Raw genomic sequence first — 24,792 nt, forward strand, 5'->3', positions numbered from 1 at the left:
GTCAGGGGTGGAGGAGAAAGGCAAAAAAAAGTAGGCTCAGAGGACAAATAGGTTTTGAAATTATGTGGTAACTCAAAGTTATACAGATGTTTTATTTCAGGATTTTCAGAGCCTTTAATATTCTAATGTTGCACTGGAAATCTCCAATAGAGAGCTATAGAATGAAACATTTCTCATGTCTATCTAATCGTGGAATTTTTTTTTCTGTAGGTCATCTCTTGGATAAAACTTGGAAAACTGTCCTAGAGGGACTTCATATCTTCTCTCTTTTTTGGGAATCTCCTTTTTTCAGTTTTCCAGCTTTCCCTGACTAGCCATCTGCCTAAAACAATTATATATTATCATCCCATGTTTATTTAGCTTACCCTGCAGGTTTGGGCTAGCCCTATACCCAGGACTCTCTTACTGGCTTGTCTTGTATGGAAAAAAAGTATTAGTTTTTGGGCAAAGATGATATCCATAAGCTTTCTACTGCAGTGAATATGCTCCTAGGAGTTCACAGACCTGTTTTCTGGTGTCTGTTCTGTCATTGACTTAATGTGTGTGACTTTAGACTGTTACTGTTCCTCTCTAGGCTTTATTTCCTCATCTGTAATAAGGGAGAATTAAAATCAATGATCTCTAAGCTTTTTAAGACAAGAGACTCTGAAATATCCCCAGGAGTCCATAGCTCCTATGGGGGTAACAGGGAAGTGTCCCTGGGTTTGGGGCTCCTTTTATTAATGGACATATGGTTAGGATTCTCTTCTTAAGCCTAGTCATTCCTTTCTCCAAAGGTAGTAGGAAGAGATAATTTATTTTTTCCTGAGGCTGTGGGGTCTGGACACAGCTGTTTCATGAAAGAAGCTGAGGTTTCTCCTGGGTGGGTCCCTGTTTCAGAGGCTTGTAAGCATGGTGGGGAAGAATACGTTGCTCCTTTCACCAGCTATGTGAATCTGGCTTATTGGGGAAAACACTGAGGTTTTGACCATGGACTTGGTGGGTTGATGGTGGTGAAGCAGAGGATTCCTTCTTGTTCATTTCTTTGTACTATTTTGACTTATGTAATCATCCAAAGAGAAGCTCTTGGTGAAACCTGAGCTGACCTTGGGACTGCACTGGAATGAAAAGCGGCAAAAACAGGTTGCATGAAGAGCAAAGAGGTTGATTTGACATGAATTATATGAGGGAAAGGAAGTAGTGTTGAGCCAGCCTAGAACAGGTCCTCACAGAGGAGACTGAAATAAAGTTGTATGCATGTGTGCACACACACAAATGGACAAACACAAACACACACACACACACACACACACACACCTACACTCTTATTTCCCATTTATGCTTGATGAAAAAGACTTCCTTGCTTTGACCCTCACTCTACATTGTAAGAAGAGGCCAGGGGATAGAGATGACTTGTGATGAATACAACTACTGCAGAGATTTTAGGATTCTAGGAGGTAGAAATCTTTGAGGGTGATATATCCATACTTTAGAAAGAAAGGAGCCCTTTATCTCTGCATCCACAGTCCCCTGAAATAGAAGAAAGGATCCTTCATTTTCAGGTTTCCAATTGACTTAAGAGAGTCATCCAGGTGGAGTTGGCAGGGTTACAGAGAAAGGGATGGAAGGCAGTTGGGTACTAACTTGCCAAACATTCATTGTGTCCCAGATGGGTCCACCTCTGAAGTAAGGTAAAGATGGCATGGGTAGGAAAGAAAAAGACCAAAAAAGAAAAGGTGCTATTTATAATTCCAAGTCCCCAAACATCTCAACTAGTCTCACTTTATTCACTTGGTAGGTACTTGAGAGAAGACCAATACAACCAAGGTTGCTATCATGATTAGATATTTATTGAGCATCAAAAGAATAGCAGAGCACTAGACTCACAGTTCAGGAGCAAAACTGAATTCTGACCTGTTACTTACAAATCTTATTTAAAAGCTATCTGGCCCTAAAAAAAAAGGAAGTGATCCTGGAAACAACTGGTCCCCTCAGCTGGCAAAGCTGAGTTTCCCTCTGGTCTTCTGGTGGCAAGAGGCCAAAGTTGCGTGGTATCTGGAAGCATGATGACCAAGTCTTAATGCTATGGGAACTTCCCTCTGGTGTTCAAAGAGAAGCAGTAGAAGAAGGGAAAACAGAAGGGTCTAAGACCTGACCGAGTAGCAGTGCATATGGTAACTTCTTAGGCAAAGCCAGTCACTCTTAGGAACCTCAGTGTTGGGCAGGGAAGACATGTTGGGTCATCCAGGAAGAGAGGTAACAGGGAAGGTGGCTATGCAGAAAGCAGGGGCTTAATAGGCAATTATATCAGCAGGCCCTGGCTTAGCAGGGCATTTTTAGCAGACGTCCTTGTCCTTGGTGGCCAAAAGCTCATAATCTGGGGGAACTGTATGCAGCAGGTGAGCATAGTCATTGTTGATCTGGGCGATGATCTTGTACTCCTAGCCCAGCCAGGGATCCTCGGAGTAGTCATTGCCTGGAGTCTGGGAAAATGGCTCTTTGCTGGAGCAGCCACTTGTGAAAATGGCCACTCTCCAGGTTTCACCAGAATTGCTGGCCTCCCTGGAATGTGCCCTGTGGCCCAAGATCCCACCACCCGTAAAGAGGGAATTGAGGCTGGGATTCTAGTTTCCCACACTTCTGTCCCAATTCTTGCCAACTGACCCTTAGGTTCTTGTTTTATCAAGGGATTCTGGGAACAGGAGGTTGATGGACCTGGATTATCCTGTGTGATCAGTGAGCCAAGAAAGAACCTCAGGAGGTGCTTCAGAGAGGGAAGAAAGCAGTGTCCTGACCCTGAAGGCCTCTGGGCTTAGAATTGGGTTTGTGCCAACCTCCTTTTCCTCCATGCCAGTGACTAACAGAATGAGGGCAGGGAAGGGTTCAGAAGATGGAAGAGAAGAGGCAGTCTTACCTGGCCACTTCGTAGACATGCTCTAGAAAAGAAGGAGGACTCAAGTCAGAAGTCACCATGGGGAGTGGACAAGGGCTAAAAGTGGACACTGGTTACCAGTCAAAGGGTAAGGGAAGGGGAGAGAGAAGGGAGGACTGGGAGGTATTGGGAAGGTACACTGAAGCACAGGGATACAGATTTCTCAGAGAAAGGAAGAGGAAGCACACTTGGTTACTATCCTCTTTGGCATACTCTGACTCAGGACATTGGGCTGGAACAGTTGCTTGGTGTGGTGGGGGAAGGACATTGGAACTGGACCCACTCCCCACCCAGGAATCTTGCCAAAGATTCCAGGGAGTTTTTGTGGAAACTTGGTGGCCAGGCCAGAGCCCAGACAGAAGGGGCTGAATTAATCTGTCAGGGACCATGACCAAAGCCAAAATGCATTCACCTCCGCGGTGCACCCAAGATAGGTCTTTAAATAGAACACCATTGCCCCCTAGTGTCTGTGGAGGAGAACTATCTACATTCTGTGCAGGCTTAAAAGCTCTATAAATCCTGGTACAAAGATAGATGTCTCTTGGTACTGCCCTCTAGGGGTTTATAATCTTACAGGAATACAACTGGGAATGCATGCATTAAACCACAAAAAAGCAAACAGAGCATGCCATACACCCTTTACTTTGTGATACAGCCATTGTGTTTCCATGTCTTACCTCCCCCATTGGCCTGGTAGTTCCCATAACACAGGTATTGTCTTTTTCATTATTATATGTCCACTGCCTGGCACATAGTAGGCAATCAGTAACTACATGTTAAATTGAACTGATGGCCCAAGGCTATCTCTCTCTTATAGAGAGGTAAATAATAGAAATTTTGGGAAGGCAATCTAGATGGGAAAAAAAAAAAAACATAAGACCATGAGGTGTATGGCTTATTGGCCTGTTTGACTCCAGTGACTGGAAATGAAAATAAGGAGTGGTGGGGGTCAAGAAGATAGGCTGCATCAGAGAGGACCTTAAATGGAATGCAACATTTTGACTTTTATCCCCTGGGCCATGAGAAGCCTTGGAAGGTTTTTGAGAGGGAAACAATCAAATATGGTTACAGTTTATACCTAGTCTCATTGAGACATGATGAATATTTTTCCTTTAGTATTCCTGGGATTTGTGGCTACTTGAGATATCTCTACTTTCAAGTTCAGCCTCATGAGTCATAGCTATGTTAACTGGCCAAGACTAGAACTTATACTTAAGACCCAGGAGAAGGAAATACTCAAGGCTCCTTTCTCCCCTTCGGCTGGAGAAAGTCATGGTGGAAACCAGGCTACTTGGGAATAGGAGCTGCTACAGAGAAAAAGACACTAATGTTAGGCAAAATGGCCAGTGCAGCAGGTATTGAGGTGTAGCTAGGTTTTACTTAGAATTCAACATCCAAACTCTCTTTTTCTTCCTCTGTTGGCTCACAGTTGTTAAATGGTCCTGACAACTGCACCTTCATAATGTCACTCCTTTGCTTAAAAAAAACATTGTTGACTTTGAGTTCCTTTGCAAGGCCTAGAGAAAAATTTCCAAGTTCCTTAGGCTGTTATTTAAGACACTCCATAATCAGGAGTAAACTTTTCTTTCCCCCTGCATTTACCCCTGTATTTTCTACATTGACCCCACTCACAATCATCTTTTAAACATTTGCACCTTTACTCTTATAGTTCCTCCTTTCTGGAATGCTGCCTTCTAATTTGTTTTCATCCTCCAAGGCCTGGTCTAAGTCCCATCTCCTTCTAAAAGCCCTTGTTAATCACTTCAGCGCTAACTGATTCTCTTCTCTGAAAACATTTAGCATTGATTGTTCTCTCCAGGCTTTGAGTCTATAACCTATATTGCTATGTATGGATATTGATAAATTCCATGTTTCTACTTTGAATTTTCTAAATAAATTCTAAGCAACTTGAGGCCAAAGATTGTGACTTCTCTTTCTCTTACATCCTCGTTAGACAATCCATTACAGAGATGGCTTGTACTAAGCTTGGTACTAAAGATTTGTGAATTAACTTCAATAAATCATATTGTCATTGTTGGCTTGCATGTCTGCCTCCATGCATCCCTACCCTCAATCCCAAACTACGCTAAGAGCACTTTGAAGTGCATAGCACAGTGGCTGGCACAGAATTTATGCTTAACTATACTCTCAGAATGAATTAATGGGCAAAGTCACTCAGTCATACTCATCACTCACCTTGTTGGGATGTCTTCCGGCAGAGCATAACATAAGCCATGATGAAGACCACCATACAGCACAGGGAAATGATGAGAACAATGGAAAAGACAGGCAGGCCCTTTCCTAGGAGGTGAAACAAGACAAAGAGGTATATGGTTGAAAATGATTTCAGAAACAGAGATTCCAAGGATCAGCCCAGACTAGCCCATAACTTTTTTTTTCCATTTTTAATTTTCTCCTGGCTTTATTAGCTATCCAGAGAGACAAACAAGACCCCAAACCTATGAAAAAGACTGGAAAGAGGCTAGAGACTCCATGTATAAACACATTCTTCCAAACCCACTAATTGATGGCTGATTGGCCTGGGCATTTGAATTAGTACCCCATGTTTTCCATGGGGCCAAGAGTAGAGATTTTCACCTACTTTTTTTTTTTCACCTACTCTTAAGAGAAAATAGTACCTTGACTTCCCTCTTCACAAAAATGCTACCTTATTGATATTCTGGTCAATTACTTCTAGCCAAAACATTTTTTTTTCTTTCCCTTGGGGAACCATCTTACACTGTGGGAATGCAAACTGGTGCAACCACTCTGGAAAATATCATTGATGTTCCTCAAAAAGTTAAAGATAGAACTACCCTATAACTATAAATAACTTCTAGGTATTTATCCAAAGGTTACAAACATAGTGATTTGAAGGGGCACATGCACCCTAATGTTTATAGCAGCAATGTCCACAATAGCCAAAATGTGGAAAGAGCTCAGACATCCATTGACAGATGAATGGATAAAGAAGATATGGTACATGTATATATACAATGGAATATTACCCAGCCATCAAAAAGAATGAAATCTTGCCATCTGCAATGATGTGGGTGGAACTAGAAGGTATTATGCTAAGCAAAATAAGTCAGTCAGAGAAAGACAAATACCATATGATTTCATTCACATGTGTAATTTAACAAACAAAAAAGATGAGCATAAGGACACCTGGGTGACTCAGTTGGTTAAGTGTCTGCCTTTGGCACAGGTCATGATCCCAGGATCCCAGGATTGAGTCCCACATCAGGCTCCTTGCTCAGCAGAGAGCCCACTTCTCCCTCTGCCTGTTCTGGCTGCTCTGCCTGCCACTCCCCCTGCTTGTGCTCTCTCTCTCTCTGACAAATAAATAAATAAAATCTTTAAAAAAAGGTGAGCATGGGGGAAGATAAGGAAAAATAAAATAAGATAAAAACAGAGAAGGAGGCAAACCATAAGAGACTCTTAACTCTAGGAAACAAACTGAAGGTTGCTGGAGGGGAGGTGCGTGGAGGGATGATGTAATTGGGTGATGGGCATTAAGGAGGACACATTCTGTAATGAGCACTGAGCATTATATGCAACTATTAAATCACTAAATCCTACCCCTGAAACTAATAATACACTATATGTTAACAAAATTGAAATTAAATTAAAAAAAAATAAGAAAATAATTCTTTTCTTCACACTCTCTGGGCAAGTGCTCAGGTTTCTTTTTCTTCAAAAAATATGTCCACTGAGTCTCCTGAGTTAGCTATCCCAATTGTGCCTACAAACTCAAGGAAACCACCGGACTGGGCTTCTAGTCCTGGATCTGTTATTTACTTGTATGACTGTCGTAGGCAGAATAATGGTTATCCAAGATGTTCACATCCAAATCCCCGGGATCTATGAGTTTTTTAGCTTAAATTATAAGGAGGAATTAAGGTTGCAGATATATTTAAGTTTGCTAATTAACTGATCATGAGAAGGGGAGATTATCTTGATTACCTGGGCAGGCTCAATGTAATCAAAAGGGTCATTTAAAAGTGGAAGAGGGAAACAAAGGAGATCAGAGTTAGAGAGAGACTTGAGGATGCTACATTGCTAGTTTTGAAAATGATGGAAGGGGGCCAAGAGCCAAGAACATGAGTAGCTTCTAGAAGCTGGAAAAAAAACAAAGAACCTGATTCTTCCTCAGAGCCTCCAGAAAAACATAGCTCTGCTAATACCTTGATCTTAGCTCAGTGTGTCAGATGTCTGATCTCCAGGAGTGTATGATAATACATTTGTGTTATTTTAAGGCACTAAATTTGAGGCACTAAATTTTATAGCCCTCAGAGAAAAATAAATAGTGACTACTCAAACTATTGAGTAAGATTTAGTGTTCCCATAAGTTCAATGAAAAGATTGTATAATGTCTAATGCACTTAGAGCTACAGTATTCTGAATCTAGGGGGTGAGATCAAGGGATAGAGGGGTAGGAATCCCATTGCCCTTAGGATTTGTTGCTGCAACTGGTTTTATTTTTACCAGACCCCAAAATACTTTGTCTTAGAAATCTGGAATATTACTCAGTCATAAAAAAATAATGCAATTTTTTGTCATTTGCAAAAACATGGATGAATCTAGAAGGTATCATGCTAAGTGAAAGAAGTCAGAGAAAGACAAATACCATATGACCTTACTCATATGTGAAATTTAAGAAACAAAGCAAATGAACAAAGAAAACAAGAAAACAACAACAACAACAACAAAAACGGACTCTTAAATATAGAGAACTGGTGATTGCCATCAGGGAGGTGGGTGGGGGGATGGGTGAAATAGGTGAAGGGGATTAAGAGTACACTTATAGGGCACGTGTGTGGCTCAGTTGGTTAAGCGGCTGCCTTCGACTCGGGTCATGATCCCGGAGTCCCAGGATCGAGTCCCACATCAGGCTCCCTGCTCAGAGGGGAGTCTGCTTCTCCCTCTGACCCTCTCTCCTTTCATGCTCTCTCTCACTCTCTCTCTGTCTCTCAAATAAATAAATAAAATCTTAAAAAAAAGAGTACACTTATCATGAGTGCTGAGCAATGTATAGAATTGTTGAATCATTACATTATATACCTGAAACTAATATAGCACTGTGTGTTAATTACACTTGAATTAAAAAAAATAAATTTTAAAAATCTGATATTTGTGGACCTCAGAACTATGGTTGGAGCTGAGAGTACCCAAACTATATTTCTTCTTTGATTTCCTGATCGACCTATTCATTGTTTAGTAGCATGTTGTTTCACATCCATGTATTTGTGTTTTTTCCAATTTTTTTTTTGTGTGGTTGACTTCAAGTTTCATAGTGTTGTGGTCAGAAAATATGCCTGGTATGATCTCAATCTTTTTGTACATGCTGAAGCCTTATTTCTGACCTAGGTTGTAATCTATTCTGGAGAGTGAACCATGTGCACTTGGGAAAGAATGTGTATTCTGCTGCTTTGGATGGAATGAGAGAACCCAAGCTATAAACTGATGGAGATTAAAGGAAGGATCCCCCTTAGAGGGAGCCAAGTAGTGAACAAAACAAAACAAAACAAAAACGGATGGAGGATGTTGGGCACACACAAAATATCTGAGAATTTCCATTTCCCTTGGGTTATCTTCTCATTTTCTCAAGCCAACTCTCCAAAAATTATCTCCTAATCTCCCTTGTCTCATTGGATGTTGCTCTGCAAGAGGCATGGAATTATGGAAGCCTTTAAGTCAAAGGTGGCAATGCAAAAGTAGCCCACAAAACAGGTTTGAACTATACCTAAAGATAGACAAAAAGCTGTGCAACCAGCAGGGGAGAAGTACATGGGCATTAAGAAATCCACAATTATTGAACATAATAAAATAAATAAATAAATAATAAATAAATAAATAAAGGTCCTATCTCTCCCCCCAAAATTAAAAAAAAAATAAAATAAAATAGTTAAGAAATCCACCATTAATGATACACAATTAGAGGATGAAACCAGTCGTAATAGTCATCACTATTTAGCATCAACTAACTGAAACAAATGCTTACTGTAAACCTGGAGTCTCAGAAGCCCCCTGCTATACTAGGCATTGACACTTTTGTTGCAGGACCATGTGTTGTCTGGAGAGCTCTAAGGGATAAGGCAGACCAGCTCAGGTGATGATAGGTTGTTCAGACTAAGGAAAGCATCTAATTATCAACTATATAACATTTTTTTTCACTATTTTAACCATCAGTGCAGTCATATCAGTGCATACAAGCTGACTACAAGCTCCAGGTGAAACACAAAAAAGCTTCTCTTTGGGGTTTGGAACTTTGAGATCATGACTTAGGGATCCTTGAAACTTTGGAGAAATCAAAAATCAGCTGCAAGCTGCTTGGTGAGCCCTGGTTAAGAGCTTAAGTAATGAAGCCCTGAAATTACCCTTATGTAGTCCAATGCCCATCTCCCTAAGAGAGTTGGCTGAGGTCATGGTCCCATTCCTATTCTTGCTTAGAGTATTTGGAAGGTGTATTATTATGACAACAAAGAACCAGCTAAGAACACATCTACCACTTAACCCCACTTTGACTTTGCTCATTACTGAATTTGTATCTCTCCCTCTCCATACCACCAACTCTGCTCATCTCCAGGGCCTTTGAGCTTTGTGTGGCAAAGTTTTGAAGAATTAAATTCCACATAACAGTGTGTATTGTGGAAAGTTTCAGTTGCAAAGTTCAAAGCCAAGAAGGAAGGATAGACATCCTGAATTTCCTTACCTGGCTCAGCACTGGTCTTCCCAAGGTAGCCATCCACTTCAGTGGTCCAGTTCCAAATCAGGTTCACTGTAGAAGTTGCTATGAGAACAAAGTACTAGGCTCAGAGGCCTCTTTTCCAGCCAAAAACTATGAGGTAGAGTGTGACTGCAAAGTTTGGGTACCTTCATCAGGCATCAATGCTGAGCTTTCTAGAATTCCTTGCCATGTATTGATCATTAGTACCATGAGATGAGGTATCTTAGTTTCTTATTGTTAGTGGTGGGAAGAGGCCCATGGAGGGGGTGGTGCAACGTATCCAAAATCCCACAGAAAGTCAAATTAGGAGCAAAACAGAAGTCAGAGCTTTCTCTTTTCTCACATGAGTATTCCAACTCTCTCTTACTTTTGCCTCAGAAGTTCTCACGAAGAAGGGTATACATATTTATGATTCCACTTTTTCACAACTTTTTAATCATTGCTACCTTTCTTTTATTTCCATTCTGTTATTGTCATGTTTTCTCTGAGGAACCCAGTGACCTCTTGTTACCCATATAATGGCATGGAGTCTCCTCCTTTGGATTCCGTGGCATCATTTCAGGACTCTATTGCACCCAAACCATACTGAAACTCACCTTCCAAAGGAGATTTCATGGTTGTAGGTGCTTCAGTCTTAGCCTTGAGTGGCTTTGAGGAATCTGCAAGGAAAAGAGAGCCCAGTCAAGGGCCCTGGCACCCTTGAGTGAACAGTTGAATGCCCTGGAGAAATTAGTAAATGAGTAAGAAAGCTAACTAAGAGGAAGGAAGTAAAGGCCAGTCAGGTCTATACCTGGACCTCTCTCAGCACTTTTCTTATGATGCTGGAAAGTTGGGTGTTACCTGTTCATCGTTCACATCATTTCAAGGTAGGATTCTTAAACCAGGGTTCATAGACCCCCAAGGAATGTGTAACTAGAGTCTAGAGGGTCTTTCAACATGAATTGGAAAGACATTTTGTTTTTACTATCTTCTGAAATTTAGCTACTAATTTTCTTGAGAGGGACTTAGAAAATATTACAAAGAAGTTGGCTGTGGGTGATGTCAATGGGAATAGTAGAGTTATGACCTCTGGATATTTGTTTCTTCACAGAAGCAATACAATAACTGACAAAATTTTTCAAAATCAACATTTTTTTCCAAAATTAAAAAAAAAATAACCAAAGGTTTGCATCAATCCAGGGAAAATTTTTAGAAACAAAACAAAACAAAACAAAAACACTTCACTGTTGTTAATAACAGCAATTTGGTGCCATTTGAACTTTCCATAACCCTCTTACTCCTCCCCAGGCCAATAGTAGCTTTGAGTGAGCAGAACAGATCAATTCCCAAATAACTGTCATTATTGACCTGTGCAGTGGTTTCCTGACTCAAAAGGCTTGTCTTTATTAGTTATCCAGTGCTACAACTCTCCCTTGGGAGAGGGGTATATGTGTCACACAGCTGCCTGAGACAATGGATAAGAGTTGAGGGAAACAAGAGACTGACCAAAAAACTTAAAAAGAAAAACTGAAGAATGAAATGTCAATAGGAGTTTTGAAAATCTCTGACACATTCCTAAGACTCTAGAAGGTCACTGCCAAGCATAGTGCTGTGTGCATGTTCAGGAAAGACATGAGAAGGTTATAAGGTTTTATCTCTGGCTAGCCTTGAGACTCCATGTAAGCAAGGAGTAAAGGTTATGACACAATTATAAGCTGCCTGGGTGAGTGCTAAAGACATATTTCAACAGGCAACAGAGACCTTTAAAAAAGATTTATTAGTTTTAGGTATTTAAGGAAATCTCTATTCAATCATTAGCTGACCACTAAGCTAATATAGTAGAGACTTCACTGGCAATCTATGACAAAGAATACCAAAAACTATACTGGATTAATTCAGAAAAGTCAATAAACAAATAAACAGCAAATAGCACAACAAGCAATGTCAACAAGAGGCCCTGGAGAAAGTGAGAATCAGACTTCCATAATTGTCACATTATATTATTTAAAAACTTGTTTTCAACAAAAAATATGAGATATTCAAAAAAAAACTAGAAAGCTCATAAACAGGTAAAAAAATCAATAAACGGAAACTGTTTCTGAGGAAGCACAGGTATTAGACTTGCTAAACAAAGATTTTGACTAAATTATTTTAAATATGTTATAAAAAACTAAAGGAAACCATGCCTAAAGAACTGAAAAAATGAAACTGATTCAAACCATATAGAGAATATTAATAAAGAGACATACATTATAAGAGAAGAACCATCTAGAAATACTGGAGTTGAAAAGTAAAATCACCAAAAAGAAAAAAAAAAAAAACACGAGGGGGAGAAAAATTTACTAGAGCTGATTAAAATGGCAAAAGAAAGAATCCATAAACTTGAAAAGATGACAATTGACATTAGCCACAAAAATAAAAAAGAAAATGAGGAAAAATGAACAGTACCTCAGAGACTTGTGGGACACCATCAAGTGTACCAATGTACACATAATAAAAGTCCTAGAAATACAGGATGGAAAAAGACAGAATATTATTTTTAAATAATGTCAAAAAAATCCCAATTTGATGAAAAGCATTATTCTGCAAATATGAGAAGCTCAATGAACTCTAAGTAGGAAAATTAAAAACAAAATCTACACCTAGATACATAATTAAAAGCCAAAGCCATGAAACAATATTGAAAGCAGCAAGAGAGAAGCATATCATCATGTGTAAGAGATTCTCAATAAGATTTATGACTGATTTCTCACTATGTAAAACAGGAAAGAGGTTCCTCAAAAAGTTAAAAATAGAACTACTTTATGACCCAGTATTTGCACAACTAAGCAGTAGTCTAAGGGATAAAGAAAATAGTGATTTGAAGAGGCACATGGACCCCAATGTTTACAGCAGCACTATCTACAATAGCTAAAACATGGAAAGAGCCCAAATGTTCATCAACTGATGAATGGATAAATAAGATGTAATATATATATATATATATATATATATATTAGTCATCAAAAAGAATCAAATTTTGCCATTTGTGATGATGTGGATGGAACTAGCAAAAGTGGATGGACTACTAAGCAAAAGTAGTCAGTCAGAGAAAGACAAATACCATATGATTTCACTCATATGTGGAATTTAAGAAACAAAACAGATGAACATAGGGGAAGGGGAGGAAAAACAAAATAAGATAAAGATAGTGAGTGAGACAAACCATGAGAGACTCTTAACTATAAGGAACAAACTGAGGGTTGCTGGAAGGGAGGTGGAGGAGGATGGGGTAATTGGGTATTAGGGAGGGCACTTGATGTAATGAACACTGGGTGTTATATGCAAATGATGAGTCACTAAACTCTACCCCTGAAACTAATATTACACTATATGTGAGCTAACTTGAACTTAAATAAAATCTTTAAAGAAAAAAAAGATTTATGGCTGATTTCTTATTGGAAACAATGGAAGTTTTGACACACTGAGATGACATTCAAAGTTCTAAAACAAACATCCCATCAATCAAGAATTCTATATTTAGCAAAACTGTCCTTCAAAAACAAAGGAGAAATTGAAGCATTCCAAGATAAACAATAACTGGGAGAGTTTGTCACCAGCCAATTTGTCCTATGAGGAATCCTAAAGAGAATTCCTCAAACTCAAATAAAAGGACATTAGGTAGTAACTTGAATCAACATGAAGAAATAAAGCATCAGTGAAGATAACTACATAAGTAAATATAAAGAGGGTATAAATGTTTTTTGTTAGTAACTCTTTTTCTTCTATCTGATTTAAAAGACAACTACATAGTTTCCAGATGGCTGAGTAGTAAGGGGGACCCTATGCTTGCTTTGTCCCTCAAACACAGCCATATAAATGTCAAATCATTCTGAACACCCAAGAAAGTGATCTGAGGACTGAGAGAACAAACTGCACATCTAGAGACAGAAAAATGGCCACACCATGGAAGGTAGTGCAGAGAGTTGATTTGGGGGGGAAAGAATTGTGGGTGCTGCAGAGGTGAGGTACCCCTGATCAGGGAGAGAGGAGTGAGATAGAAAGAGAGAGAATGAAAGAATGAAAACAGCGTTCAGGGGACTGAACAACAACAACAAAAACTCTTCCCCAAAACCATTGGTTGGGAAAAGGAGTAGGGCTGACCATCACAAGTTTTTATAAGCAGGGAAGCTCAAAGTCTGAAGTTTTAGAAGTCCGTACCATCAACAGTGTTGTGCCTGGTGGGCTTAGCAGTGCTCCTGTGGGGAAGGAGGGCAGAGGCCCAAGAGCAGATAGTGTGGGCTGAGGATCTCCTGGGTTGCATGTGGAGAAACAGTTCCCCTTCTTAGAGTGCATTTGGGAGAGGTGGTACTGCCTCTCAGGGGACAAAAGAGAAGGCGGGAGCTATTGGCGGTCCCATTAATTAGCATAGCAGCAGAGGCAACTGTTGAAGGCAACTAACCTGGAAGCCAGTTTTTGGCTGTTCTTTACTGTGAACTCCTAGCCCCACATGGTCGTGTGACTGTGTTTCTAGGACAAAGCAGCAGCAGCCACAGCATAGTGAGACCCTCCCCCAGAGGATCAGTGCAGGTCTGGTCTATGCCAGATCCCCAAAATTTGGAGCTTTGAAACTCAGTCGCATGCCAGAGATAGACACAGGAGTACAGTGCCGCCAGGTAGACAGATGGTTCAGACACAGACAGAGTGAAGGCACAAGAGGGGACAGAAGAGGGGAGATTGTTCACTCTTCTGTGAGGGCTTCCTAAACAGCAACAGGTGCAAACTCCCCTTTCTGGGGTTGAGAGAGTGGAGTGACACCATTTTCCCCCTGCCCACAAGAAGGGACAGACTTCAGTGAGCAACACAGTGCTCCCAGTGGAGGCTGGAACAACTTACACCAAGCCCCACCCTACTGTACACTGCAGATACATCTATACAAGGACAAGTAGCCTGAGAACCAGCGCAGCAAGCCCCCACCCCGGAAGACCAGCCCAACACCCCTGCATGTGCCAAGTCTACTGATCATAGAGTGCTGCAAAGCTTCAGTTCTAGGGGAAATAAGACCTAGCCTTTTCTAACAAGCACACTGAAACACACCTAGTTAAAAGTTGACACACACTGGGGCACCTGGGTGGCTCAGACAGTTGGGCGTCTGCCTTCAGCTCGGGTCATGATCCCAGGGTCCTGGGATCGAGTCCCACATCGGGCTCCCTGCTCCTTGGGAGCCTGCTTCTCTCTCTCTCTCTCTCTGTCTCTCATGAATAAATAAATAAAATCTTAAAAAAAAAAAAGTTGCCACACACTGGACCAGGTCCAAACACTCCACACTGCAAGCAAGAAGAAACTCTGCAGAGGACTGATCAGAAGAAAAGAGTGGTCAAAACACAAGAGTGGAGTGCACACAGCATACACCAAAAAAACCTTCCTAAAGCACCATGCTCTGGACAGTATATGACCTCTTCTTAATATAGCCATTACTCTCAAGAGCAGAAAACATAACAGCTTTTCCTAACACACAGTAAACAGAGGTCTAGGCAAAATGCCAAGATGGAAGAATTCATTCCAAAAGAAAGAACTGGAAGACATCATGTTCAGGGATCTAATCAAAACAAATATAAGTGGGGAGTGGGGGGTGAGGCGTTAAGATGGTGGAGGAGTGGGGACCATAAGTTTGTCTGGACCATGGAATTCAGCTAGATAGTTATCACATCATTCCGAACACCTAAAAAATCAGAGATCCAACAAAAGAAATGTTGCAATTCACTACTGGGTATTTACCCCAAAGATACAAAAGTAGGGATCTGAAAGGGTACGTGCACCCCAATGTTTATAGCAGCAATGTCCACAATAGCCAAACTGTGGAAAGAGCCAAGATGTCCACCAACAGATGAATGGATAAAGAAGATGTGGTGTATATATATACAATGGAATATTATGCAGCCATCAAAAGGAATGAGATCTTGCCATTTGCAACGACGTGGATGGAACTGGAAGGTATTATGTTGAGCGAAATAAGTCAAACAGAGAAAGACATGTATCATATGATCTCACTGATATGAGGAATTCTTAATCGCAGGAAACAAACTGAGGGTTGCTGGAGTGGGGGGTGGGGTGGGAGGGATGGGGTGACTGGGTGATAGACACTGGGGAGGGTATGTGCTCTGGTAAGCGCTGTGAATTGTGCAAGACTGTTGAATCTCAGATCTGTACTTCTGAAACAAATAGTGCAATATATGTTAAAAAAAAAAAAGAAGAAGAAGGTAGCGGGAGGGGAAGAATGAAGCGGGGGAAATCGGAGGGGTAGACGAACCATGAGAGATGATGGACTCTGAAAAACAAAGTGAGGGTTCTAGAGGGGAGGGGGTGGGAGGATGGGTTAGCCTGGTGGTGGGTATTGAGGAGGGCACATTCTGCATGGAGCACTGGGTGTTATGCACAAACAATGAATCATGGAACACTACATCTAAAACTAATGATGTAATGTAGGGGATTAACATAAGAATAAAAAAAAAGAATAACATTAAAAAAAAGAAATGTTGCAATTCTACTAATAAAAAAATGATGACTTTTTGGAAGGTAGGGTGTGCAGAGACTTGAATCCAGGGTGATATATCTGAGGATATGGTGGAGGGGAGGGAACCGGCTTAAGGAGGCTACCTCAAACGATGTTAAGCAGCTGAGCACAAAATCGGAACTTTTAGAAGTCTGCTTCAGTGGGGGACAATCCTAGCTTACAGGTGCTCAGGTGGCAAAGCAGAGCAGAATCCCAGGTGGAGCAGTATGGTCTCAGGATTCCTGAGGTCACAAGAAGAACAGGGGTGCCTGACTATGGCAGAATTCCCAGGCATAAGAGTGAGGAAGCCAGATGAAAAGAATGAGTCTAGGTGCCGACTTTCTGTGCTGTGTTGCCATAAACTGCAAACCGCTGCATGGTCATGTCACCATTCTTCTGGCAGGGGCCCAGCAAAAGGCAAAGGTGTGACAAAATACCCCCCCACACACCTCTACTGGGAGGAAGAACATGGTCTGTGCTGCAGGAGTCTGTAAAAATTGTAGTCTTGAAACTCAGTGGCATGCCTCAGATAAAAACACTCAATCACAGTCTGGGTGAACACAGAGTTCAGACAGAAACCAGGGAGACAAGAGTGATTGACTGCTTCTCTGTGAGGGATCACTGAATAGTGGCAGGTGTGAACCTTCAGCTCCAGGGCTAGAGAGTGGAGTGCTGCCATTTTCATACCTCCCATAGGTCCTGAAAGCCTTCAGGGAGCATAACAGCACCATATAGTGGAATCTGAAGCCACTTACACTGACCTCGGCTCCCTGTCAAGGAAGGCACATTTCCACAACTTCAAGGGCACTTGAGAATCAGCTCAACAGGCGCCTCCTGAAGAAGACCACCAGGAACAACTGACTAGCACAAAGTTTACAGGTAATAGAGAACTGCAAAACTTCAGCTGTTGGGGAAAACAGAATACAGCATTTGTGGGTTTCTTTAAATTCTTTAGTCCTTCAGTATTATTTTCAGCTATTTTCTTATTCTTTCAATTCTTTTTTACTCTTTTTAAAATTTTTTATTTTATATAAATGTTTTATATATATATATATATATATATATATATATATATATATATATATATATATATATATTATTTTTATTTCCTTTCATTGTCCTTTCCTATTTTGGGATCTAGTTTATTTTAACAAGTAGACTGAAACACACTGAGGATCTAGATTTTTGTATTCTGTTTTGTTTCTTGTTTGATTCTTTCTTATTTTGTTTTGTTGTTTTGTTTCTGTTTTTTTCCTCTGTTGTTCTTGTTATTACTGTCTTTCCTTTTTCTTCTACGTTTTTTCTAGATAAAATGACAAGGTGAAGAAATTCACCCCAAAAGAAAGAACAAGAGGTAGTACTGACTGCCGGGGATTTAATCAATATATATACAAGGAAGATGTCTGAACTAGAATTTAAAACAATGATTATAATGATACTAGCTGGGCTTGAGAAAAGCATAGAGAACACTAGAGAATCCCTGACAGTAGAAATAAAAGAACTAAAAGCTTGGGGCACCTGGGTGGCTCAGTCGTTAAGCATCTGCCTTCGGCTTAGGTCATGATCTCAGGGTCCTGGGATTGAGCCCCGCATCAGGCTCCTTGCTCAGCGGGAAGCCTGCTTCTCCCTCTCCCACTCCCCTTACTTGTGTTAACTCTCTCACTGTGTCTCTTTCTGTCAAATAAATAAATAAATAAAATCTTTAATAAAAAAGAACTAAAATCTATTCAGGCCAAAATTAAAAATATTATTAACGAGATGCAGTAACAAATGGAGGCTTCAATAGCAAGGATAAATGAGGCAGAAGAGAGAGTCAGTGATATAGAAGATAAAATGATGGGGAATAAGGAAGCTGAAAAGAGGAGAGAAAGAGAAATACTGGATCACAAAGGGAGACTTAGAGAACTCAGTGATTCCATAAAGCAAACTACTATCCAGATAATAGGGGTCCCAGAAGATGAAGAGAAAGACAGAGGGACAGAAGGCTTATTTGAACAAATTGTAGCTGTGAACTTACCTAATTTGGGAAAGGAAACAGGCATTCAAATCCAGGAGGCACAGAGAACCCCCCTCAAAATTAATAAAAATAGGTCAACACCTTGACATAAGATAAAGAAGCTTGCAAATTTCAAAGATAAATAGAAAATCTTGAAATCAGCTTGGGACAAGAGGTCCTTAACCTACAAGGGAAGGTAGAAGCATAAGGCTGGCAACAGACCTGTCCACAGAGACCTGGCAGGCCAGAAAGGACTGGCATGATATATTCAAGGTGCTAAGTGGGAAAAATATGCAGCCAAGAATACTTTATCCAGCAAGGCTATCATTCAGAATAGAAGGAGAGATAAAGAGTTTCCAGGAAAAACAGAAACTAAAGGAATTTCTGAACACTTAATCAGCCTTGCAACAAATATTAAAGGGGATCCTTTGAGTGAAGAGAGAGTCAAAAAGTAACAAAGACCAGAAAGGAACAGACAGAATCTACAGGAATGGCAACTTCACAGGTAATACAATGACACTAAATTCATATTTTTCAATAATTACTCTGAAAGTAAATGGACTCAATACTCCAACCAAAAGACATATGGTATCAGATTGGATTAAAAAAAAAAAAAAAGGAAGGCCCACCAATATGCTGGCTACAAGAGACTCATTTTAGACCCAAATAAATCTCCAAATTGAAAGTGAGGGGGGGGAGAACAATTTGTTCAATGTCCAATGCTAATGGACATTAAAAAGTTAGAGTAGCAATCCTTATATCAGAAGAACTAGATTTTAAAACAAAGGCAGTAATAAGAGGTGAAGAAGGACACCATTATCATAAGGAAAGAGACTAGCCAACAAGAAGATCTAACTATTGCAAATATTTATGGCCCAAAATTGGAAGCAGCCAAATATATAAATCAACTAAGAACAAAGTTAAAGAAACTCATTGATAATAATACAATAAGAGTAGGAGATGTTAATACCTCACTCACAGCAATGGACCAATCATCTAAGCAGATCATCAAGGAAACAAGAGCTTTGAATGACACACTAGACCAGATGGACTTAACAGATATTTTCAGAGCATTTCATCCTAAAGCAGCAGAATACACATTCTTTCCAAGTGCACATAGAGCATTCTCCAAAAAAATCACATACAGGGTCACAAATCAGGTCCCAACCAGTACCAAAAGACTGAGATTATACCATGCATATTTTCAGACCACAATGCTTTGAAACTTGAAGTCAATCACGAGATGTATTTGGAAGGAACACAAATAAAAGGAGGTTAAAGAGCATCCTAATAAAGAATGAATGGGTAAACCAAGAAATTAAAGAATAAAAAAAAAACATGGAAGCAAATGAAAATGAAAACACGATATTTCAAACCTTTGGGAATAAGAAAAGGTGGTCCTACAAGGGAAGTATATAGCAATACAGGCCTTTCTCAAGAAACAAGAAAAGTCTCAAATACACAACCTAATATTACACTTAAAGGAACTGGTAAAAGAAGAGTAAATAAAGCCTAAATCCAGCAGGGGAAGAGAAATAATAAGAACTCAATGATATAGAAATTAAAAAATAGTAGAAGAGATCAACAAAACTAGGAGCTGGGCCTTGAAAGAACTATTTAGATCAATTAACACTTACCCAGACTTAACAACAAGAAAAGAGAAAGGAATCAATCAATCAATCAATCAATCAAATAAATAAAACCATGAATGAAAGAGAAGAGATCACAACCAACACTGAAGAAATACAAACAAATAAAAGAGAATAGTATGAGAAATTATATGCCAGCAAATTAGGCTATCTGGAAGATATGGATCCATTCCTAGAAGCATATAAACTACCAAAACTGAAAGAGAAAGATATAGAAAACCTAAACAGACCCATAACCAGCAAAACATTTGAATCAGTAATCAATAATCTCCCAACAAACAGGAGTCCAGTGTTTTATGGCCTCCCAGAGGAATTTGACCAAACCTTTAAAGAAGAATTAATAACTATTCTTCTGAAACTGTTTCAAAAAAATAGAAAAGGAAGGAAAACTTCCAAACTCCTTCTATGAGGCTAGCATTACTTTGATCCCCAAACCAGACAAATACCACACCAAAAAGGAGAATTACAGACCAATAGCCCTGATGAGCATGGATGCAAGAATTCTCAACATGATATTAACTAATAGGATTCAAAAGTACATTAAAAAGATTATTCACCATGATCAAGTGAGATTTATTCCTGGGCTTCAAGAGTGATTCACCATCCACAAATCAATGTGGTACACCACATTAATAAAAGAAATGACAAAAACCATATGATCCTCTCAATAGATGCAGAAAAAGCATTTGACACAATACAGTATACTATCTTGATGAAAACTCTCCACAGTGTAGGGATAGAAGGAATATACCTCATATCATAAAAGCCATATGGGAAAAACCTACAGCAAATATCATTCTGAATAGGAAAGCCTGAGAACTTTTCCCCTAAGGTCAGGAACATGACAGAGATGTCCACTGTTGTTCAACATAGTACTGGAAGCCCTAGCCTCAGCAGACAACAAAAAGAAATAAAAGGCATCCATATTGGCAAGGAAGAATTCAAACTTTCACTCTTCACAGATGACATGATACTCTATGTTGAAAAACCAAAAGACTACCAAAACTTGGTAAAACTGACACAGAAATTCAGCAAAGTTACAGGACATAAAATAAATGCACAGAAGTCAGTTGTATTTCTGTACACTAAAAATGAGGTGGAAAAAGAAAAATCAAGGAATTGGTCCATTTACAATTACACCAAAACCATAAGAATAACTAGGAATAAACCTAACTAAAGAGGTAATACATCTGTACTCTGAAAAATGTAGAACACTTATGAATGAAATTGAGAGACACAAAGAAATGGGAAAACATTCCATGTTCATGGACTGGAAGAACAAATATTGTTAAATTGTCTTTGCTACCCAAAGCAATCTACACATTCAATGAAATTCCTATCACAATACTATCATTTTTCACAGAGGTGGAACAAACAATCTAAAATTTGTATGGGAATAGAAAAGACCCCAAATAGCCAAAGGAACGTTAAAAAAGAAAACCAAAGCTGGAGGTATTACAATTCCAGACTTCAAACTGTATTATAAAGCTGTAATCATCAAGACAGTATGGTAATTGCACAAAACCAGATACATAGATCAAGGGACAGAATACAGAACCCAGAAATGGACCCTCCATTCTATGTTCAACTAATCTTTGACAAAGCAGGAAAGAATATCTAATGGAAAAAAGACAGTCTCTTCAACAAATTGTGCTGGGAAAACTGGACAGCCACATGCAGAACAAAACTGGATCACTTTCTCACACCATACATAAAAATAAACTCAAGATGGATGAAAGACCTAAACATGAGACAGGAAAACATCAAAATCATAGAAGAGAACACAGGCAGCAACCTCTTTGTCTGTAGCAACTTCTTGCTAGATACATCTCCAAAGGCAAGAGAGGAAAAAACAAAAAAAGTAAAAATGAACTATTGGGACTCATCAAGATAAAATCTTTTGGACAGTGAAGGAAACAGTCAACAAAAAATAAAAGGCAACCTACGAAATAAGCAAATATATTTACAAATGTCTTACCAGATAAAGGACTAGTATCCAAAATCTATAAAGAACGTATCAAACTCAATATCCCAGAAACAAAATATCCAGTCAAGAAATGGGCAGAAGACATGAATAGACATTTCTCCAAAGAAGACATACAAATGGCCAACAGACACATGAAAAAATGTTCAACATCCCTGGGCATCAGGGAAATACAAAAGAAAACCAAAATGAGATTCCACTTCACACTGATGAGAATGGCAAAAATCAACAATTCAGTAAACAATAGATGTTGGTGAGTGCACAGAGAAAGGAACCCTCTTATGCTGTTCGGTTAGAATGCAAACTGGTATAACCACTGTGGTAAACAATATGGAGGTCCTTCAAAAAGTTAAAAATAGAGCTACCCTATGACCCAGCAATTGTACTTCTTGATATTTGTCTAAAAGATACAATTGTAGTGATTCAAAGGGGCACATGCACACCAATGTTTATAGCAGCAATGTTCACAATAGCCAAACTGTAGAAAAAGCTCAGACGTCCATTGACAGATGAATGGATAAAGAAGAGGTGATATATCTATATCTATATCTATCTATATCTATATATATCTATATCTATCTATACCATCTGTATCTATATCTATATCTTTCTCTATCTATCTATATATAGTGTAATATTACTCAGCCATCAAAAAGAATCACATCTTGCCATTTGCAATGACATGGAGCTAGAAGGTATTATGCAAAGTGAAATAAGTCAGTCAGAGAAAGACAAATACATATGATTTCACTCTTGTGGAATTTATAAACAAAACAGATGAACATAAGGGAAGGGAAGGAAAAATAAAATAAGATGAAAATTGAGAGGGAAGCAAACTATAAGAGAAGCTGAACTCTAGGAAACAAACTGAGGGTTGCTGTAGGGGAGGTGGTTGGGAGAAAGGGATAACTGGGTGATGGGCATTAAGGAGGGCACTTGATGTAATGAGCACCAGTGTTGTATGCAATTGATGAATCACTAAATTCTACTCTGAAACAAATATAAAAGACATAAATAAGTAATATGTTTGAACCAGAATTTTTTTTTTTATTTGACAGAGAGAGAGAGAGAGAGAACAAGTAGGCAGAGAGGCAGGCAGAGGGAGAGGGAGAAACAGGCTCCTCGCTGAGCAGGGAGCCCGATGTGGGGCTCGATCCCAGGACCCTGGGATCATGACCTGAGCCGAAGGCAGCGGCTTAACTGACTGAGCCACCCAGGTGCCCCTGAACCAGAATTTTTTTAAAAAAATCATAAACATGCTAACTGGGCTTGAGAAAAGTATACAAGAAACCAGAGATATCCTTACCCAGAGATAAAAGACTTATAAACTAATCAGTCTGAAATAAAAAAAATGCTATACCCACAATGCAAACAGACTGAACGTTTTGACAACAAGGATGGATAAAGAAAAGGAACAAGTCAGTGATATAGAAGACAAAATTATGGAAAATAATGAAACTGAAAAGAAGAGGGAAAAATATTGGATCACAAATGTAGACTTAGGGAACTCAGTGACTCTATAAAGCATAATAACATTTGTATCATCAGAGTCCCAGAAGAAGAATGGGGAAAAGGGTCGGATGGTTTATTTGTGCAAATTATAGTTGAAAACTTCCCTAAACTGGGGAAAGAAACAGACATCAAAATCCAAGACACATAGAGACTCCCCATCAAAATCAATAAAAAGCCAGCCAACACCAAGACATATCATAGACAAGTACACAAGATACACAGACAAGGAAAGAATCTTGAAAGCTGTAAGGAGAAAAATCCCTTAACCTAAGGCAAATCAGGTTCACAACAAATCTCTCCACAGAAAATTGGCAGAGTAGAAAAAAAGTGGCATGATATATTCAGTGTGCTGAATTGGGAAAAAAAAATGCAGCCAAAAATACTTTGTCCAGAAAAGCTGTCATTCAAAATACAAGGAGAGATAAAAAAGAGTTTCCCAGACAAACAAAAAGTAAAGGAGTTCATATACACTAAACAAGCTCTCCAAGAAATATTAAACAGGACTCTGTGAGTGGAAAAGATAGACCAAAAGCAACAAACACTAGAAGGGAACAGAGAACATCAACAGAAACACCAACTTTATTAACATAATTGAACTAAATTCATATCTATCTATAATCACTCTGAATATAAATGGACTAAATTCTCCAATCAAAAGACATAAAATATCAGAATGGAAAAACAAACAAAGAAGACCTATCTATATGGTGGCCACAAGAGACTCATTTTAGACCTAAGACAGCTGCAGATTGAAAGGGAGGGAATGAAGAACCATCTACCATCTATCATTCTAATGGATATCAAAGGAAAGCTGGTGTAGCCATACTTATATCAGACAAGCTAGACTTTAAACAAAAGACTGTAGCAATAGATGAAGAAAGGCACTATATCATAATTAAGGAGCCTATCAATCAAGAAGATCTAACAGTTGCAAATATTTATGCCCCCAACTTGGGAATACTCAGATATATAAATCAATTAATAACAAACATAAAGAAACTCATTGATAATAATACAATGAGAGTAGGGGACTTTAACACCCCATTTACAGCAATGGACAGATCATCTATACAGAAAATCAACAAGGGGACAATGAGATTGAATGACACACTGAACTAGATGGACATAACAGATAAATTCAGAATATTTCATCCATAAACAGCAGAATACACATTCTTTTGAAGTGCACATGGAGCATTCTCCAAAATAGATCACATACTGGGTCATAAATCAAGCCTCAGCAAGTACAAATTGACTGAGATCATACCATGCATATTTTCAGACCACAGTGTTATGAAACTTGAAATCAACTACAAGAAAAAATTTGGAAAGACCACAAATACATGGAGGTTAAAGAACATTCTAAGAGGGAAGTATATAGCAGTACATGTCTATCTCAAGAAGCAAGACAAATATCAGATACACAATCTAACCTTACACCTAAAGGAGCTAGAAAAGGAATAGAAAATAAAGCCTAGCCAACAGAAGATGGGAAATAA

The 24,792-nt window shown here is 39.1% G+C and overlaps 1 protein-coding gene across 5 annotated transcripts in view; it reads right to left on the minus strand.

The window, feature by feature from the left end:
* The window catches only part of VSIG4 (V-set and immunoglobulin domain containing 4), a 127,699-nt gene that overhangs the window by 71,201 nt on the left and 31,706 nt on the right, over positions 1-24,792 (minus strand). For 3 of the 5 annotated variants that reach the window (XM_064574150.1, XM_064574148.1, XM_064574151.1), the window contains exons 4-7: positions 10,238-10,300; positions 9,627-9,704; positions 5,108-5,212; positions 2,894-2,915 (exon numbers count right to left, since the gene is read on the minus strand). In XM_064574150.1, the coding sequence (XP_064430220.1) occupies positions 2,894-2,915; positions 5,108-5,212; positions 9,627-9,704; positions 10,238-10,300 (268 nt within the window). Of the gene's footprint in view, positions 1-1,274; positions 2,079-2,893; positions 2,916-5,107; positions 5,213-9,626; positions 9,705-10,237; positions 10,301-24,792 lie in introns of those variants that run through there. The other 2 variants (XM_064574152.1, XM_064574149.1) reach the window with 2 other exon arrangements.

This window comes from Mirounga angustirostris, unplaced genomic scaffold, assembly GCF_029215605.1.
Source record: "Mirounga angustirostris isolate CCGP_5_RB_7025 unplaced genomic scaffold, mMirAng1.0.hap1 SCAF_11, whole genome shotgun sequence".
Classification (NCBI taxonomy): Eukaryota; Metazoa; Chordata; class Mammalia; order Carnivora; family Phocidae; genus Mirounga; species Mirounga angustirostris.